Raw genomic sequence first — 20,979 nt, forward strand, 5'->3', positions numbered from 1 at the left:
GGAGACTGCGTTTGTGCAGCCCATGCACCGTTGTGGTTCACTGCATTCGGTCCATCCATTCATCCATCCATTCGTTGTGTTCATTGCGTGTGCCACTTGAGCTGGCACGGAGACTGCGTTTGTGCAGCCCATGCACCGTTGTGGTTCACTGCGTTCAGTTCAAAAGGGAAGGCCTTGGACTGCGTGTGAGCAGCCAGCCACGTTCCCTGTCACCTGCATTGTTTTGAGCCAGAGACTGCATGCGAGCAGCCTGGCTCCCTGTTAACTGCTTTTCTTTTGCAGAGTTCATTGATCCTGGGCCATGGTTTAGTGTAAAATTTGTAAGTTAAGGTTAAGATGTACTGTAAATATGAGTGCGCCCCCGGCATGTCTGTCTAGCGCCGGCAATTTTATTTAAGTCGTCCGTGTGAGTGAGTTTGTTTAGGTAGTTACGCAGCCCTCAGGTTATTTATTTTGGGGACACGAATACCATGAATGTCGCACTCAGGGATCCGTAGGTAAAATGTACTAGGGGAAAACTACACATGATGGCACACGAAAATTTGACGACTCGGGACGAGTCTGTAAAAAGGGGAGGGGGTAGTGTTGTGGTTACCAAATTCGCAAACCACCATTCAGGTCCCTTAGGTGAGGTATCTCGGTAAGTACATGTGTAGTTAGGCCCAAACCCGTTGTCTAGTGGGAATACATGTCATTTATGCGTGCTGCGACTCTTCAGGATAGCCGTTTTTCTTTTGCTATCTTTATTTTGGACCAACCGCCATGATTACCACCACAACCACAACATCAACCACCAACCACAACGCCGCTTCACCACAACCGCCACGACCTTCCCGTCACACCTCGCAACCGTCGCATCGCCACCGTTCTTGCCCCGCTGTGGGTACCGGTGTTGGACTCGTGCAGGGCGCGCGCCGAACAGCGTGTACAAAATCACGGATTTGTGCTTCAAAAACGGATCAAAAACGACACACGCCCACTTTTTGCCGTCCAATCGGTGAGCGAGGGGCGGGTGGCCCGCCCCCAGGGCGATCGATATATGCAAATTTATGGATCAAAAAGCCTTCACGCCCACTTTTTCTCGGGCCAATGGGGAGCGAGGTGAAAGGTCGAAGGGAGGGGGTCAAAGATGAGAGGGCGAAGCTACGGGGCTGATAAAAGGACCGTGTTCGTCAGTCCAGGGAGTCCAGAGGCGGAGAGTAGGAGAGTCCAGAGGCGGAGAGTAGGAGAGTAGGAGAGTCGGAAACAGAGAGTCAAGACTTCGCGGGCGGTGGAGTTGGCAAGAAGGAGCTGGTCGTCGTGTGCGTTGGAGTCGGAACGGAGGGGACGGAGCTGTGGAAAGGCAGCGACACCAGACGAGGGGGTGCTCGCGTCGGGAGCTGCACCCCAGGGAGGCCGACAGCGCGACCTGGCCGAGGTAGAGACGCTCGTCGCGGGATAATAAAAATCCTCTATACCCCGAGCATCAGCAACCCCCTCCTGTTTCCCCCCGCGCTGAGATAGTGCGACCAAGGGGCCCCTTTCCCACCCCTACCAGACACTGTCCGCGAGGCCCGCGGAGTTGAGGCGCCATCGCCGCTCCGCGTCTCATCACCAGACGGGTAGGCGCGACCCGGTCTCGGCCTCAGGCCCGCCTCATCCTTGAGGGTATTCTTTTCCTTGGTTTTGGGTATGTGTTGTCGGCGCCGTCTGTGAAGTAGAATTGTATAAGTGTTGCCGTGTGCTCGGTAGTCGGTATTAGCTCTGCATTGTGTTTTCGCTTTTACATTTGCTTTTTGTGTAAATTACATTGTGTCTTTTCTGTGTGCATTTGGTGGAATTGTATATGTGTGCTCCCGTGTGCCGTGAATAAATGTGCTTTGTGTTGAACTGTTTCCCGCTTCGCTTCGTCTTTTCCTCTATTGAATCCCCATCTTGCTTCACGTAAAGGGTTGGTAGTGGGCTGAATACGCCCGATAATTAATCGAACCGTCGAGGTCGACGATAACACCGCTCGGTTATTCTGATAGTACGGAACGGGTCGCTTAAGTGGCCCGTGTCCGAAGTCGACCTGCGGCGAGGTGCGATCGCCCGGTCTACCCTCCGCGTGGGTACTTAGGTAGGTCGAATTTGGCGAGCAACCCTATCCCACGCGGGGGCTGATTGGCTCGATCGCGGTGAGACCAAAGGTCCACCCGTGACTGGTTCCCGGCGTTAGTCCGAGAGGGTCACGACTGGATTGTCCGTCCGGTGGGCGACGTGCCGCGATTCGAGTTACGTGGCCGTCAGCACGCCGGCGGGCGCGAAATCCGCAACAATATATATATATATATATATATATATATATATATATATATATATATATATATATATATATATATATATATATATATATATATATATCTTCTTCTTCTTTCGGCTGCTCCCGTTAGGGGTCGCCACAGCGGATCATCCGTATGATCCGCATAGTGATTTGGCACATGTTTTATGCCGGATGCCCTTCCTGACGCAACCCTGGTCGCCTCTTACGACACAGGGATAGTAATATATATATATATATATATCTATATATATATATATATATATATATATATATATATATATATATATATATATATATATATACATATATATATACATATATATATATACATATATATATACATATATATATACATATATATATACATACATATATATATATATATATACATATATATATATATATATACATATATATATATATATATATATATATATATATATATATATATATATGCCCCCACAAAGTTGTCTATCAGTATCCTCCATAATGGCTAGATCTCCATCATCATATAATTACTTTTTATACAAGTAAACCTTCTTTTTTAACTGTTCAGACGCCGAGCATTATTGTGAGTTACTGGAAACTCCAAGTCAACTCTTGCCGATTTGAATTTCCAGGAAGCATAATCAAATGGACTCGGGTTGTAATTAACAAATAATTATACAGCACTACAAAGCAAAAGCAATGGCTCCAACTTCTCAGATAAATAAAAACCCCTGACCGGGTCTTACTAATTACTGACTAATACTGACTGGGCAGGGAATTTGGCTTGCTCTTCCTCGGTGTGTGTTAATCCTAGACATTTCCACCAAAAAAAAAGATCTTGTACTGACAATTTCATTTGGAAAAAAACGAAAATAAAACAAAATAAAATAAATACTCCAGATGAATGACCACTTATTTCTTTGAAAAGAGAATTGATAAAGATTAATGATATTTAGTATATTCAAAGCTAACCCCAATCTGAAAAATTGAAAAGCTTGGCAGTATTGGTCAGGAATTGTGGGACTTCTTTCGATACAGCGTGATCATTTTTGCATTTTTGATCATTGGATGGTGGATGAACAGCTGTTTTGAAGACCTGGAGGGAAGAATGACATTGAAGAGAATGTGGAAGTTGATTCCACAGGCAGGAAACAAGAAGAACAAATGAATGGAGGTGAGCAATGATTCTGGATTTTTGGAGTTTCACCAGAAGGCGGCTGCTGGTTGACCGCATGCGCCCTGTAGGACCAAAGGTGGTGGTAGAAGACAGAGACTACCGCCCTGTCTGCAATGCGAAAGATAGGCCCATAGACTCAGCTTCATCACAGGAGAATTCCAGTGATATTGAAGGCCTTAGTTTCCAGGGCATCAAACTAAGCCAGAAGGGAGAGCAGTACTCCATCAAGCTGCAGATGAAGGCTTTGTATGTGGTTAGGAGCTCGGGTGTGCCAAGGAAGGGCTTTGCATGGCGGAGGATGCCCAGTTGGCGACTAGCTTTGGAGGCCAGCATGGAAATGTGGCTTTCCTCGGAAAGATCATGGTAGATAGTGAGACCCAGAAGCTTGAATGAAAGGACTTTATGAAGATTGTTGAGAAAGTAGATGGAGGGGGGGGGTCCAGACGATCCGTTTGGAGAGACATAGTGAGAGTGTGACATTTGTCAGGATTGAGACACATTCGACGTTGGAGCTTGTTTTTTTATGTGATTTTATCCAGATCTGCAAAGAGTGAAGAAGCTGCTGCTTGCCAGTCTGAGGGATGACAGATGGAACGGCAGAGGGTGGAGTCATCAGCAAAGAGATAAAGAAGATTTTCCAGAGTCAGAGAGATCATTGATGAAAACCAGAAAAAGAACAGGGCCGAAAACACTGCCTTGTGGAACTCCAGCCTGGACAGGAAGAGGGGATGAGAGAACTCCATTAAGGGCCACACATTGGCTGCAGCAGGAGAGGAAGTCTGTGAGCGATGAGTGGAGATGTCCTTGGATACCATAGGAAGAGAGTTTTGTGAGTAGGGCAGGGTGCCAGACTTTATCGAAAGCACGTGATATGTCTTGGAAGATGACTCTGATCTCATGTCCGGCATTGAGGACCTCCACCCATTGTTGGGAAAGTTGGAGCAGCAAGTCCAGGGTAGAGTGACCTGGTCTGAATCAAAATTGATGATCGGAAATCAAGCCATTGGAGAAGAGGAAGCATTTCATGTCTGAAGTGATAATCTTGCTGATTGGGAGAAGGCCGATTGGTCTGTACTTCGGACAAGTTAGCAAACTGTTCAAAGAGGATGTTTTTTTGATCACACAGTCCCAACTTTTCACAACTGCAACAGTGAAACAAGTTCATTTGTGATTATTGAGCATTATTTTGCACAAAAACATTTTTTGTCAAGTTATATCCAGATATACATGTTTATTTTTGCATTTGTACATTAAGCTGCACCACAAGCTTCTTTCATAATTTATGTTGGAATTATGGTTCAGATATGATTTGTGTACAGCACTTGGCTTCTGGCTGCATCATTTCTGAGAGCAAAGCTGTGCCACTTGCAGGCTTTTAAAAAAGTATATAGAGTTGAGGCTCAGACACTAGAAGGACATCGAGAAGATTAAGAAAGGAATATGGCCAGGGTATTGGCCTGAATCACCTACTCTTTGCAAAAACCTTCATGGCATTAATGTACACAGCAAGTAATGCAAGCAAATGGGATTGCAGCTTAATGTGCCATCGACAAGTTAATTCAATCATTCCCCATGATATATACAGAGCATCGGTTGTGCTGAAGCAGTTTCTTTGGCAAGGGGTTATAATCTCTGATGCAGGATACTCGACTGGAAGTGGAGGAATTTGAAATTTAGCCAGGGTGCCAGCAAAGGCTCAATGACTCTGCGAAGGACTGTGGGATCTTTCACGTCCACCAACTCATTCCAGCAGACAGGACACCCGGTTTAGCATCCAACAACACACACACTGTTACATCGCCCTGCCTGAGAAACACCAGTGTGACAGTTTATAGCTGGGCTAACATTTGAACCCAAGCTAGGCAGTTCAGAGGCGAGCCACCTCAGTGCACACTTTGACTCATTACTGCAACGCACTGCCGGAGAAATACTACTGTGACAGTTTATAGTTAGGTTGGGAATCGAACTCAGACGAGACAGCTAAAAGACAAGAGCGATCTATGATCTATCTTGCCAACCTTTATGATTTATTGACAACACCGCAGTACAACAACAGAATAAACAATGTTTCGCATAAATGTGCCTTTGTTTGCCCAGATGAGGAAAGAAATAAAAAATCCAAATCTTAACATGAGCATTGATGACTGTGTTCGTCACAAGTTTGGGTCACTAGCACGAGACATGATGTAGTAAAAAGACATTTGGCTGTGAGTCTTGCATTACACCTGTTAAAACAAAGTATGGGTCAAAATACAGGGTGATTTATTTCTATTTTATTTTATTTGAGAACCCTAAATAATTCCCATACACTAAAAACTATGGGAGGAACCTAATATTTTACATAAATGTAGCCTGTCAGATAAAGTTGGTTTCATTTTTCTTGGCATAAAAGTTCACAAAACACTCATTTATGGCCAAGTGAACAAACTTATGCAATGCATGAAAGGCCATTGCATTTCGTGAAAATTGGTGTTTGGTGTGCTGCAAGTTGGCAAATAATTATTGGCCTAATTTTCTTCTCAGAAACAGTAAACTCGGAATGTTACATCAACATAATCCATGATTTTCTTGGGCACATTGCAGAAGAAAAAAATCAACCAAGGATTGTTTCAGCAAGACGGTACAAGTCACACTTTGCGATACAGTATGAACAAAATTAGGCTACTCTTTGGTGATCGTGTAGTGTCCAAGTCATTATATGGCCACCTTGATCCCCAGATCTTACATCATCAGATTTATTTTTGTGGGGATATTTGAAGGATATAGTGTAAGCTACAAATCCACACACTCTTGGTGAATTAAAAATAATAATCAGTGATACAATCAGCAATATTCCCCAAGAAATGCGACACTCTGTCAGAGAGCATGCTGCGAAGAACATGTGTCTGCAACATGGTGGTGGACACTTTCAACACTTCATTTCAGCTAATCAATTGTGTGGATCATATCATGTCTTTCTGTGACATTAAGCTACATACAAAATATTAGGTTCCTAACTGATACAGTTTTTAGTGTATGGAAATTATTTAGGGTTCTAAAATAAAATAAAATAAAACAAAATAAAAACCCACCCTGTACAAGTGAAACTAGAAAGCATCTGAAAATGCAAAGCCTCATCCACTTTGTAATCGGACTTCTCCTTTTTCCATATGCCAAAGGGTACCTTTAACCTTTTGACCAAATTCTTAGTTGCACTGATCCATATTCTCATCATAAAACTTTGTTGAAAATTTGATGGCAAAGCTTAAATGGTAAAAAATAAAAGTTACGGCCCAGCCAGATACATAGAAGTGATTGCAAAACCCCATCTCCTGCTGTGCAGGGGATGGGCTAACTAGAACGGCACTCGGGAGAGTGCATACCTGTACCTCCGCAAGGCTGAACAGTTTACGTTTTGTATCTCACTGATAGGCTGGATCTCAATCTGGATCTTCACCGAAGTCGAATAAATAAGTCCCGGTCACACACTCAACCTGTCCATCAAGTTTCGTCCAAATACATCCATAACTTTTTGAAATATCGTGCTCACAGAGACAGAAAGACAGACAGAGATGGACATACATACAAACGGGTGAAAATATAACTTCCATTTCACCTTCGGTGGCAGAGGTAACTGGAAAGAGCAATCAGACATTGCAAACCCTTGCCAGGACTTCTTTTGTGTGGTTATGTATGGCGTTTATGTGCTGGTGTGGTTGTATAGTGTGTTGACAACACATTGACGACATAACTTCACATTCATACAGCGGACAAACGGACCTTTCCAGTTTTATTGCATCGATTCACGTTCCAATCGTATGTATTTTATAGATGCACGTTATTTCAGATGTATGCACATTTTATAGTACTAGTACATACTTTATAGTATGAACTATATGGGATGTGCTCGCATTCTAATTGCAAATACCTTGCGGTACTCAATTTAAAAAAATTACCCCCTTGTGGGGGTGACGGTCATCTCTCTAATATTTTTTACTATCATAATCGATGAACCGTTGCCAAATATCTCCTAAAATGACAGACGAGATAGGTTTTGAAAATGGCGACTTTCACAACTTTCGTGACCTCGTGACCTTGACCCTGACCTCGAATCTGGGAAAAAAATATGTCGTTGGGTATCACTCATCGACTTCTACCCACATACCAAATTTCATCAAGATCAGAAGTAAAAAGTTTTCTTTGTACCAGGAGGTGTTTTTGACCATCTTCCAGGTTACATGGCGGCCAAACGGGACGGAAATTCAAAAATCTGTCCGGTTAGATACAAGATAATATTTTTTACTATCATAATCAATAAACAGTTGCCGAATATCTTGTAGAATGGCAGACTAGATAGGTTTTGAAAATGGCGATTTTTATAACTTACGTGACCTCGTCCCTGACCTTGAACCCGGACAAAAGTTATATCGTTGTGCAACACTCATCGACCTCTACCCACATACTAAGTTTCATCAAGATCGGAAAGAAAAATTGTTGACGGACGTACGGACGGACGGACATTTGGTCCGGCTTTATTAGGTCATCTCGGTAGAGATGACCTAAAAAAGACAATGTGTAACACTTGCTACCACCAGGTGGTTTTTGTGGACTATGTTAGCACATTATCTGAGGACAGACAAACATACAGATTAGGGTGGTCCAAAAAAGTCAAAAAATATAGAATGTTGCTCCACAAGCTTAAAATTATTCTAATATGATCCAGTAACGCGCATAAAATTTTTAGCTTTATCGGAGGTGATCTAGAGGTCGCTCCATATGACAACTTTTGGTCTCATGACTTGAAAAAATTAGGGTATGGTCAGGTACGATTACGGGTACTTCTGGATGTCCGAGGTGGAAATGGAGTGCATTTTCGAACTCTATGGGGTCGATTTACTCTAAGAAATGACTGCACCGACATTGAATTCACTACCATTTCGAAAATATGACCTAAAACAAGATTTATCATTCCTGGAATTGAGAAATTAATCCTACTCATTTCGATATTTTCAAATCTATAATTAATTTGTTGTCCGTCTAAACATTTCTTAGAGTAATTCAACCCCACCGAGTTGTAAAATGCAGTCCATTTTCACCTAGGAAGTTCAGAAGTGTACGGATTCGCATCTCACCATACCCTAATTTAATATTATAATAACTAAATAAATAACTAATATTTTTCGTGAATCATTGAATCTAAAACACTGGATGTTGGGCCGGCTAGAAATAAGTTCAGGCGGGAGTGGAGACAGCAATAGAGGCGGAGATGATAGTGGTATTTGGTAAATGAGACGAAATATTCTAATAGTTTGTAATTCCATTGATTGAAAAATTAGGGTATGGTGAGATGCGAATCCATACACTTCTGAACTTCCTACGTGAAAATGGACTGCATTTCCAAACTCAGTGGGGTCTATTTACTCTAAGAAATATTTAGACGGACAACAAATTAATTATAGATTAGAAAATATCGAAATGAGTAGGATTAGTTACTCAACTCCAGTAATGATAAATCTTGTTTTAGGTCATATTTTCGAAATGGTAGTGAATTCAATGTCGGTGCAGTCATTTCTTAGAATAAATCGACCCCATAGAGTTTGAAAATGCACTCCATTTCCACCTCAGACATCCAGAAGTACCCGTAATCGCACCTAACCATACCCTAATTTAACCAACTCATGAAACTAAAAGTTGTCATATGGAGCGACCTCTAAATCACCTCCGATCAACTTAAGATTTTTTTATGCGCGTTATTGAATCATAGTGGAATAATTTAAGGCTTGTGGAGACATCTGAATTTTTAATATTATTTTTGCTGTTTTTGGACCACCCTAATACAGATAGATAAACAGAGACAAACAAAAAACACAAACAAACCAGACCCAAATGCAACATCCTCTCCTGTATGTGAGGGTAATTATAGCGGCAATGTGAGCTGAAAAATACACTACAAATGGAATTTCAAATGACTGACCCTGGGTGCAAACATTACAATTGTGGTCACAGCAAAGTATTTACACCTCCACCTCTCCAAACAATAAATAATAAGAATGGTTGATCCAACCGAAAATAAAAAATAAAATTAAAAAGTGGAATCAGACCACAAAACCACAAAAGTCAAAGCACAGCAAAGAAGAACATGATGGATTGAATTCAGCACTCATGAATACCATCGCTCAGCATGACAAAGTGTTGAATGTGCCAGCAATACACACATGAGGTGGGCGAGTGCGGTGAATAATGACAACCGATCAATAGTTTGCGTGCAAAACGGTCCGACGTTCAACATGATTGCATTTTCCGCATGAGAATTAAGCAGACGTTTAAATAATATTATTTCCACCTCCGAACAAAGTCTTTTATGGTGAATGAGCAAAAGCATTTGGCCAGGTCATGAAAATAGGCACAAAATCTTGGTTGAATACTCGAACTGATGACATTACTCAAGACAGTGTGGTCAAAAACAGATTCAGAATAGACAGTCCATACATATGTGAGATCACAGCTGATGAACGCCAACACTTCATACCTCCATGACCATCGAGATAGCAATGAGGAAGGAGATGAGGCAACAAATAGCTACAAAAGCCTCCCTCCTGTAGCTTCCATGGAGCTGTGAAGCAAAGAGATCCGAGACGCCCGTAACAAAACCTTCCACTCCAACAAACTGCAGACAAACATGGAAAGCCACAATCAACCTGTCAATCATCTCTTTAACAGCAAGGCACGGTAAATGGCCAAGTTTTAAATGAAATAAAACAAGCGGTTCAGTTTGGCATTTTTAACATGAAATAGGCAAAGCCTAGAAATGAACGAAATACATTGGAGTTACTCTTTATAATCCTTTAGATTGACCCTATACAACCCATTAGAACCCTCTAGAATTAAACACGTTGAGTTAGAAAGATTCTTCTTCATTTTCTTCTTCATTCTTCGTCATTCTCTCGCAATGAAGCTGAAGCAAAAGTCCTGTTATTCTCAGAGGTCGGTGGCCTTCATGTTTTTTTAACCGCCTCTCCTCCAGTTGAGCTCCCTCACCCTTCCAACCCTTGCCACCTCCTCGAGGGTGCACAGTTCTTCCAGCAATCCCTTCCTGGTTCACCTCCAAAATTCGTTTCACTGTCCAGATCAACTCTCTTGTAAGCACTTCCAAAAACTGATTAGATTTTGGGATCAAAGGTCAGAGTTCTAAGGTGGAGGAATATTGATATTCAGCCAAAATGGCAGTGTCCAGAGATGCTACCCAAGGCAAAAATAGTATTCTTTCCTGTAGTAATTATCTGCAGAATACTGTAGTAGGACCTGTTACCAACTATAGTATACAAGAGTACGGACTCTCATATGCTGTATTTCTAACAGTAGAAATAATTGTCTTCTTTTCCTTCTCCATTTTTCCTGGGTGTATGCATGATCTCACTTCATCAATTACTTTGATTACTTGGATTCATTCATCCATAGATTTCATTTGATTGCTTTGAATGATTATCTTCGATTGCTTGGTGTACAAATCTATTTATCAAAAGCAATGACATTGTTGCTGTGACCTTGCATTGGAAGTAATCCCACAATGTCATGCTCTTGTCATCACAAGCATAACAAGTAATCACACAATGTCATCAAACCATGTCACAACAAGCAAACATACAGAAACGATAAACATAGTAAGTTCCCACGCTTCCTGGTTGTTGACTGAAAAAGAGAGGAGTAACCCTTCTCAATCCTTTTTCTCAATACTGTGGTGTAGAGTGTTCTGTGAACTCTGCAGTTATCTTCGTTGTTGCAATTGCTTGTGACCCCCATTACCCCACTGTCAGTACATTGCCTTTTTATCTTCTATCTCCTTGTTCTTCCATGAGCCATGATTTATGTACAATTTTATTTTATATATATATATATATATATCTAATATATGAAGCTCATTCTCACCACTCACTGACTGACTGATATTAATGTTCGGTACCTTTCGGGTGATGTAGAAACCTGAAATTTTGCGTACGGATGGACATCGAAGGCAATACACCGGGGGAGGGAGAAAAATCACAAAACCGTCGGAAAGCATCCACAAAATCAAATATAAACCAATGAAAAACATGCAGGTGAACAACGTGAGACAATGGGGAAGCACGGTTCACGATTGCTTATAATGTTTAAGCATACCTTGCGTTAGAAGTTATACATCACACCAGTGGCCGGGGGAAGCGGTTCAGTTTGGCATTATATATATATATATATATATATATATATATATATATATATATATATATATATATATATATATATATATATATATATATTTTTTCTGTATATATATATATATATATATATATATATATATATATATATATATATATATATATATATATATATATAATTTCTGTACATATAGATAGATATATACAGATAGATATAGATATATAATATAATTCCAGCAATGTCGGTGTCTGTGTGTGTCTGTGTGTGTCTGTGTGTGTGTCTGTGTGTGTGTGTGTCTGTGTGTGTGTGTCTGTGTGTGTGTGTCTGTGTGTGTGTGTCTGTGTGTGTGTGTGTGTCTGTGCCTGTGACCGCTGTTTCTCAGCAACCACTGGTCCGATCTAATTGAAACTTGCCAGGTATATTGCTGGCGACCTGATTATGTGCCTCTTCAAGGTTTGATATTAATCGGACAAGTGGTTCTCAAGTTATGGCCATTTATTTACCAAACCAATGACTGGACACGTTGCTGCGTAGGCGTGGCCGTTGGGGAAGAGATCCTCAGTTACCAATGACAGGACACGTTGCTGTGTAGGCGTTCCCCATTACGGGTTACAATGTACGGACTTCTGGATAGTGATGACTTACTGTATTCTAATAATTTCTCGATTTCTTATGCGCATTTATAGATAAACACAATGCCCCAATCCAGTCGTCGTTTACGAGAGGGAAGGAACGGCCTGTATGGTTGTTCTTTCTGGCATGCGGTTTGAAAGTTTTATTTTTTTTTTTGCACGTACGGCCACGTACTAGTATATATATATATATATATATATATATATATATATATATATATATATATATATATATATATATATATATATATATATATATATATATATATATACACGAGGTGTGTTCAAAAAGTATACAACCTTAATTTTTCGTGCGTAAACAAATGAAGCTAGGGAGGCGTGGTTTGGTGCACGTATGTAGGCGATCCTAATTCGTATGCGTGAATATTTTCCCGCCTACAGAAGCTGTCAGTTGCCGACAAACCGCCGATGAGTGAGTAAGTGTAAGTGAGCGCCGTCCGATTTTCGTTTTTGATAAAATGACGGAAAAACTTGAACAACGCTACTGCATCAAATTTTTTGTAAAGCTTGGCGATTCCCAAGTGGAAAAGATCCGCAAGATTCAACAGGCCTTCGGGAACGAAGCAATTGGAACCACACAGAAAAAAGAGTGGTACAACCGCTTCAAAGTTGGTCGCACATCAGTGGAAAGTGAAGCACGTTCTGGTAGGCCCTCAACATCCCGAAATGAGATCGTCATTGACCAAGTGAGGACCCTGCTGATGCAGGATCGTCAAATCACGATCAGAGAACTTGCAGACGAGGCGGGCGTCAGCATTGGATCCGTTCATTCCATTGTGACTGAGGATTTGGGCTTAAGGAGAATCTCAGTGAAGTTCGTGCCAAAGCTGCTAACGATCGAGTAGAAGCAACTCCGTTTGGAAATCGCACAGGACATGCTGGAGACTGAACAGCGATCCCAACTTCTTCAACACAGTGATCACTGGTGATGAGACCACAGTGATCCATCATTTTGTCAAAAACGAAAATCCGACGGCGCTCACTTACACTTCCTCACTCATCGGCGGTCTGTCGGCGACTGACAGCTTCTGCAGGCGGGAAAATATTCACGCATACAGATTAGGATCGCCGACATACGTGCACCAAACCACGCCTCCCGAGCTTCATTTGTTTACGCACGTAAAATTAAGGTTGGATACTTTTTGAACACACCTCATACATATACATATATATATATATATATATATATATATATATATATATATATATATATATATATATATATATATATATAAAATGCAGTGCCTGGAGAAAGTCTACACCACCTTTCAAAATTTTCAGCTTTTGTTGCCTTTTTGCCTGGAATTAAATTGCATTAAATCATACTTTTTCCACCTTTATTTACACATCGTAACCGAAAACTTCCAAGTGAAAAACGAATAAAATAAATTTCAGAAAATTTATTAAAAATACAAAACTAGAATATCTTGATTGGATAAGTGTCCACCCCCCTAATAATAGCCATTGTAAATTAGCTCAGGTGTAACCAATCACCTTCAAAATCACATACCAAGTTAATTGACCTTCACCTGTGCTAAATTGCAGTGATTCCAATCATTCAGAATAAAATCAGCTGTTCCTGTAAGTTTCCTCTGCTGAGTAGTACATTTCACAGCAAAGACTCAACCATGAGCACCAAGAATCTTTCAAAAGACCTCTGGGATAAAGTTGTGGAAAAGGAACAGATCAGGGAAAGGGTATAAAAATATTTCAAAGGCCTTGAATATCCCTTGGAGCACAGTCAAAACAATCATTAAGAAGTGGTAGGCGTATGGTACCACCAAGACCCTGTCTAGATCAGGCCGTCCCTCCAAACTGGATGACCAAGCAAGGAGGAAACTGATCAGAGAGGCCACCAAGAGGCCAATGACAACTTTGAAAGAGCTGCAGGCCTTTTTGGCAAAGACTGGTCACTGTGTGCATGTGACAACAATATCCCAAGCACTCCACAAGTCTGGCCTGTATGGCAGGGTGGCAAGAAGGAAGCCGTTACTCAAAAAAGCCCACCTTGAGTCCCATTTGAGGTTTGCAAAAAAACACACCAGAGATTCTGAAGCCATGTGGCAAAAACTTTTGTGGTCTGATGAAACCAATATGGAACTTTTTGGAGTAAATGCAAAATATTACATTTTACTCAAACCAAACACAGCACATCACCCAAAGAACACCATCCTTACTCGGAGGCATAGTGGTGGCAACATCATGTTATGGGGATGTTTCTCATCAGCAAGGACTGGGGCACTTGTAAGGGTATATGGGAAAATGGATAGAACAAAATGTAGAAAAATTCCACAGGAAAACCTGCCCTTTGCAAGAAAGCTGAAATTGGGATGGAAGTTCACCTTTCAGCATGACAATGACTCGAAGCACACAGCCAAATCTACATCGACCGGGAGCCCGCGGGGCTTAGCTCAACCGAAGAGGGGAACAATTGCCGTCCTCATGGTAAGATGCCAGATGATATTCTCACCTCAGAACTCTGCGTCTGCCGGGACACTGCTGCTGGGTTGACATTCTGTGGTCAATATTCGTATCGCATAAATTGGTGCTAGCTCAACCTGGCAGCAGAACGGCCACAAGTATGTTTCTGATATTATTCATATAGCTTGTAACACTGTATGAACAATGAAAGACGATTTCGTCGCTGGAATACCAGTGACAGACGCTAATTAGATGCCGCAAAAATCACGCGAGCTCAACCGAATAGCGGAACGGCTAAAACCAACACAGAATGCGAGTAAGGGGTCCTCTGTGTACAAAAGGAGCACTGACAGACAACTTGGTCGCTGGGCCCCCCAGGACAGACGCTCCCTAGTTCGGGATCCTTTGGTTGCGCTCGCTCAACCGAACAGAGGAACGGCTAAAACCAACGCAGAATGGTAGTACCAGGTCCCCTGAGTGCAAAAGGAGCACTGACAGACAACTTGGTCACTGGGCCCCCAGGACAGACGCTCCCAAGTGGTGCGTTCTATGTCAAGTGTACACATTTTTCAGCAAAATTTTGACACATCGTCTTAGATTTCACTCTTTTTTGTGTAAGTCTTTGTATCCACGGTAAAACATTGTGTCAATTTTCAGACCTGGGGGCCAATCGGGGCCCATTTTAGCCCCCCCCCCCCAAATTTGGGTGCCTCCGGTTGACCCACATTCTTCCAGTGGCCATATCACAGGTTGTGGTCCAATTTGGATGATCTTGGTATCAAAATGCTCGTAAAGCGAGATCTTTCGAATTGCGTCAAGTAAAATCACTCCGAAACAGTAATTCAAAAAGTTATAGTTTGGGGCGCCCTTTGTCCTTGGGCCCCCGCTCCCCAGCCAAACCGATGATCCCGATATTTTCATGTGAAAATACCCCCTTCATATACTCCAACACCTAAGCATAAATTTAAATGGGATCTCAATGGGTTGAAGTGTGATGATGGTTTTATTGTTCGGGGTCCACATATCACCAAGTCTTGATTCGACATTGGGCGACGTTTGCCGTCATCGTTTCAATGACGTCACCTGCTGGCAGGCTACTTTATGTCTGAAATTGACAATCATCATCTCTGGACTATTATATATATATATATATATATATATATATATATATGTATATTATATATATAGACATATTGCATCATTTGCGAAAAATTATTCTGCCTAATGTGTCTATTGATTTTTAAGTGTACATTTTTTGTATAACCATCATCGAATTAAGTTATAAATGGGATAATCTCAGTTTTTGCATATTTTGCAGTAAACATGGTGACTGAAAATCGAGAGGAATTCCGAAAATACTGTTGCGATCAGTTCAGCTGCCATAAAACGAAACAACGAAAAGATCTTCGCAATGTGTCAAATGATATGTTGATGAAATTTTCTTCAAAGGTGAAAAAAAGATGACAGACTTTGTACTTCGTGCAGAAAAAACTTTCTCAGTTGTCACCAGAGTGTATTGAAGAATCATCTTCGACCAGTTCAAAATTATCATCAGAAGTTACTCTCGAAGGCATTGCAGAATCTATTTCGACAGATGAGGACGAGGAGGTTTTTGAGCGAGAAGCAGAAGTTGACCTATTAAACCAGTCGTTATCCATGATAGGCGAAAGCCCATTCGACAAACGAAAGGCGGAAAGGAACCCAGGGTACGTTCCTGAAAAGCGAAGTAAAGTAGAAGATTCTGTGCGAAAGAAATTAGAACTAATTGCTGGACCAAGCACTGTGGAGAAAACACAAAATACAGCGTCAAAATGTGATGAAAACTGCATGCCAGAGGTGATCAAAGCCTGAAAGAAAAATACGTTGTTTCGAGCCGTTCAGAGCAAATACGTATACTGACAATATTTGCTCGGAATATGAGCATCAGAGGGATGATGGATGAGTGAATTCAGTCGCTCCCAAAGAATGGCTGTGCAAGCCAAAAATTTAGAGAAGGAAAATGGTATGCTATAGTCTCCAAATCCCAAACAGGGTAAAATATTGCCTGACGAAGTGAAATCCGCCGTAACCGAATTTTATCGAAGTGATGAAGTCAGCCGAATAATGCCGGGAAAAAAGAACTGTGTGGTGGTCAGGAATGTACATGGAAAAGACAAAATTCAAAAGTGCCTGGTACTAAACAATCTCAAGGGACTGTTTCAGAAATTCAAAGAGAAGAACCCTGGCTTGAAAGTTGGATTCGTGAAGTTCGCCATGCTCCGTCCCTCGGTGTGTGTCCTGGCCGGTTCAGGCGGTACACACAGTGTATGTGTATGTACGATACATCAAAATGTGAAACTCATGATGTTTGGTTCCAAAATGCCACAGATAGCTGAACTTCGTAGCTATCATCATGTGATAGCACGCATAGTTTGTAAACCAGCACAACCGGCATGGTATTTCAGAACTTGTGAAAGTTGCCCATCAATTGAAGACTTCAAAACCGAGCAACTGAGTGCTTATGAACTAGAGGATATTGATGAAATTCAGTTTAAACGGTGGACATCGACCAACAGATCTGAACTGAGCTCCATGGTCCTGCCTTTGGAAGAATTCATGAATCAATTCTGTGAACGCGCGGTGAAATTAGTGAGACACGACTTCATTGCCAAGGCCCAATCTCAGTTTCTGAAAAATAAGAAAGACGAAATCGGTGAAGGAGAATTTGTCATTATTGGAGACTTCTCAGAGAACTATTCGTTTGTCGTACAGGATGCGGCCCAAGGATTCCATTGGAACTGCTCTCAAGCGACAATTCACCCCTGGGTTTACTATTTCAAATTAAACCACGATTCGTTCACGATTATATCAGAATGCAATACTCACGACGTTGTCTCAGTCCACCTCTTCCAAAGAATGCTCATTGAACACTTGAAATCTAGCTTTGGAAATGTAAAGAAACTTTACTATTTCTCAGATGGTTATGCTGGCCAATGTAAGAATCCCAAAGCCTTCATAAACCTATGTCATCACAAATCAGAGTATGGTATTAACGCAGAATGGCATTTTTTGCCACAAGTCATGGCAAGGGCCCTTCAGATGGCGTGGGAGGTACAGTCAAACGAGAAGCAACATGTGAGAGCCTGCGTCGACCTTACAACAGTCAAATTATTTCTCCAAAAGATCTTTTCGCCTTTGCAGAAAATGGTTTGAATGAAATGAAGTTCGGTTACGGGATCCAAGAGGAGTATGATGAGGAAGAACGAAATCTGAAAGAAAGGTTAAAAACGGCCAAAACCACAACTGGAACTCAAAAACTTCATGCTTTCATCCCTATTTCTGAAACTGCTCTTCAAGTACGCGAATTCAGCCTGAGCGAGGAACACCGTATCGAGTCAGCTATTTCAAAATCTTCACCAACTTTCAACGGGAAACACTCAGGTTATGTCACAGTGCACTATGATGGAAAATGGTGGCTTGCCTGCATCATGGAAGCCTTTCAGGACAATCATGAAGTGAAAGTGAATTATCTTCATCCAAACGGGCCTGCAAATAGTTTCTTTTTTCCTGACATTGAAGATCACTGCATTTTAGACATTTCTGATATACTTCTTTCTGTAGAACCAAAAACTGCTACAGGAAGAACCTACACAATCAGAAAAAAGAAACACAGCTGTCAAATAAACCATTGGTTGGCAAAAATTCTTGATGATAATATGCTAGGAAAAACTCTTATTCGTACTAGTATCGCTTCCAGTTCCTGCATGTGCTTGTGGAAAATTTATGCACAATATACTGATATAGTGTATTGGAAATCTGTATTCAAATATTGTGCGATGTATTGTGGCGTATTGTGTGTCCAGCACCCGAGTCCCCGAACAATAAAACCATCATCACACTTGAACCCATTGAGATCCCATTTTCATTTTCAGTATGCTGAGATGTTGGAGTATATGAAGGGATATTCTCACACGAAATAATCGGGACCATCGGTTTGGCTGGGGAGCAGGGGCCCAAGGTCAAAGGGCGCCCCAAACTATAACTTTTTGAATTACTGTTTCAGAGTGATTTTACTTTAGCGATTCAAAAGATCTCGCTTTTACGAGCATTTTGATACCAAGATCATCCAAACCGGACCACTACAACCTGTGATATGGCCACTGGAAGATTGTGGATCAACCGAGGGCACCCAAATTTGGGGGGAGCCCTAACATGGGCCCCCAGGTCTGAAAATTGACACGTAATGTTTTACTGTGGATACAAACACAAAAAAAAGAGTGAAATCTAAGAAGATGTGTCAAAAATTTGCTGAAAATTGTGTACACTTGACATGGAACGCCCCACTCGGGAGCATCTGTCCTGGGGGCCCAGCAACCAAGTTGTCTGTCAGTGCTCCTTTTGTACTCAGGGGACCTGGTACTACCATTCTGCGTTGGTTTTAGCCGTTCCGCTGTTCGGTTGAGCTAGTGCAACCAAAGGGAACCCGAACTAGGGAGCATCTGTCCTGGGGGCCTAGCGACCAAGTTGTCTGTCAGTGCTCCTTTTGTACTCAGGGGACCTGGTACTACCATTCTGCGTTGGTTTTAGCCGTTCCGCTGTTCGGTTGAGCGAGTGCAACCAAAGGGAACCCGAACTAGGGAGCATCTGTTCTGGGAGCCCAGCGACCAAGTTGTCTGTCAGTGCTCCTTTTGTACTCAGGGGACCTGGTACTACCATTCTGCGTTGGTTTTAGCCGTTCCGCTGTTCAGTTGAGCTAGCGCAACCAAAGGGACCCGAATTAGGGAGCGTCTGTCCTGGGGGGTCCAGCGACCAAGTTGTCTGGCAGTGCTCCTTTTGTACTCAGGGGACCGCTTACTGGCATTCTGCGTTGGTTTTAGCCGTTCCGCTGTTCGGTTGAGCTAGCGTGATTTCCGCGGCATCTAATTAGCATCTGTCACCGGTATTCCAGCAGTGAAATCGTCTGTCATCGTTTATACCGTGTTACAAGCTATACGAATAATATCAGAAACCTACTTGGTGCCGTTCCGCTGCCAGGTTGAGCTAGCACCGATTATGCGATACGGATATTGACCACAGAATGTCAACCCAGCAGCAGTGTCCCGGCAGACGCAGAGTTCTGAGGTGAGAATATCATCTGGCATCTTACCATGAGGACGGCAATTGTTCCCCTCTTCGGTTGAGCTAAGCCCCGTGGGCTCCCGGTTTCACACTGGAGTGGCTAAGGAACAAAAATATAAATGTCCTTGAGTGGCCCAGTCAGAGCCCCGACCAAAATCCAATCGAAAATATGTGGCATGACTTGAAGATTGCTGTCCATCAACGCACCCCTTCAACTTGACTGACTTTGAACAGTTTTGGACAGAAGAATGTGCAAATATTGTCCAATTAAGGTGTGCAAAGTTAGTAGAGACCTATCCCAACAGACTCACAGCTGTGGTTGCTGTCGAAGGTGCTTCCACCAAATATTAATTCATGCGGGGCGGGAGATCGTTGGGGAGGGTGGAGACTTATCCAACCAAGATATTCTCGTTTTGTATTTGTAATTAATTTTCTGAAATTTATAGAATTTGTTTTTCACTTAGAAGTTGTGGGTTACAATGTGGAAATAAAGGTGGAAAAAGTCTGATTTAATACAAGTTAATTCCAGGAAAAAATGCAACATAAGGTGAAAATTTTGAAGGGGGGTGTAGACTTTCTATAGGCACTGTATACTCCAGTGATCTTCACTATTTTTTAGAGGAGGACCCTTTTGCCGATAAGACATCAGTGTGGGAGCTGCCGCACTGACTGCAGGACACCCTCATGACTGCTATTAGGCCCTGCCACACGTACTCTTCTTTTGTTTGTATACTGCCATCCACTTGTGTAGTTATGTTACTATTATGCTTCGCGTTGGAACACAAATTTGAAATCAGTGTCAATTTCATAGCACTCATGGCATATTGAATGGGATTGTTTTCACATTCGTGTATTATCAGCTGCATGTCAGGGGCCACAGTTTCGGCCACCAGGGTCTGACAGTGACTTGTGGGCCATGCCATGAAGAACAGAGTTATATACAGTAAATATATATATACACACACACTTCTTCTTCTTCTTCTTCTTTCGGCTGGTCCCATTTCGGGGTCGCCACAGCGGATGATCCGTATGATCCGCATAGTGATTTGGCACATGTTTTACGCCGGATGCCCTTCCTGACGCAACCCTGGTCACCTCTTATGACACAGGGATATGGGTACACCTATTTTAACCAGGGTATACACCGGCCCAGTACACTGGTACTCATT

General features: G+C 42.1%; 1 protein-coding gene across 5 annotated transcripts in view; it reads right to left on the reverse strand.

The window, feature by feature from the left end:
* LOC147018092 (sodium- and chloride-dependent creatine transporter 1-like) overlaps positions 1–20,979 on the reverse strand; it is a 210,339-nt gene that overhangs the window by 111,384 nt on the left and 77,976 nt on the right. For all 5 annotated transcript variants that reach the window (XR_015062277.1, XR_015062278.1, XM_085897435.1 and 2 more), the window contains exon 9: positions 9,976–10,113. Coding sequence is in view for 3 of the 5 variants with exons in the window: in XM_085897435.1 (XP_085753561.1) it covers positions 9,976–10,113 (138 nt within the window). In the remaining 2 variants the exon portion in view is untranslated. The remainder of the gene's footprint in view (positions 1–9,975; positions 10,114–20,979) is intronic.

The sequence above is a fragment of the Eptatretus burgeri genome, chromosome 10, assembly GCF_056783735.1.
Source record: "Eptatretus burgeri isolate ZD-2024b chromosome 10, Ebu_testis_v1, whole genome shotgun sequence".
Taxonomy (NCBI): domain Eukaryota; kingdom Metazoa; phylum Chordata; class Myxini; order Myxiniformes; family Myxinidae; genus Eptatretus; species Eptatretus burgeri.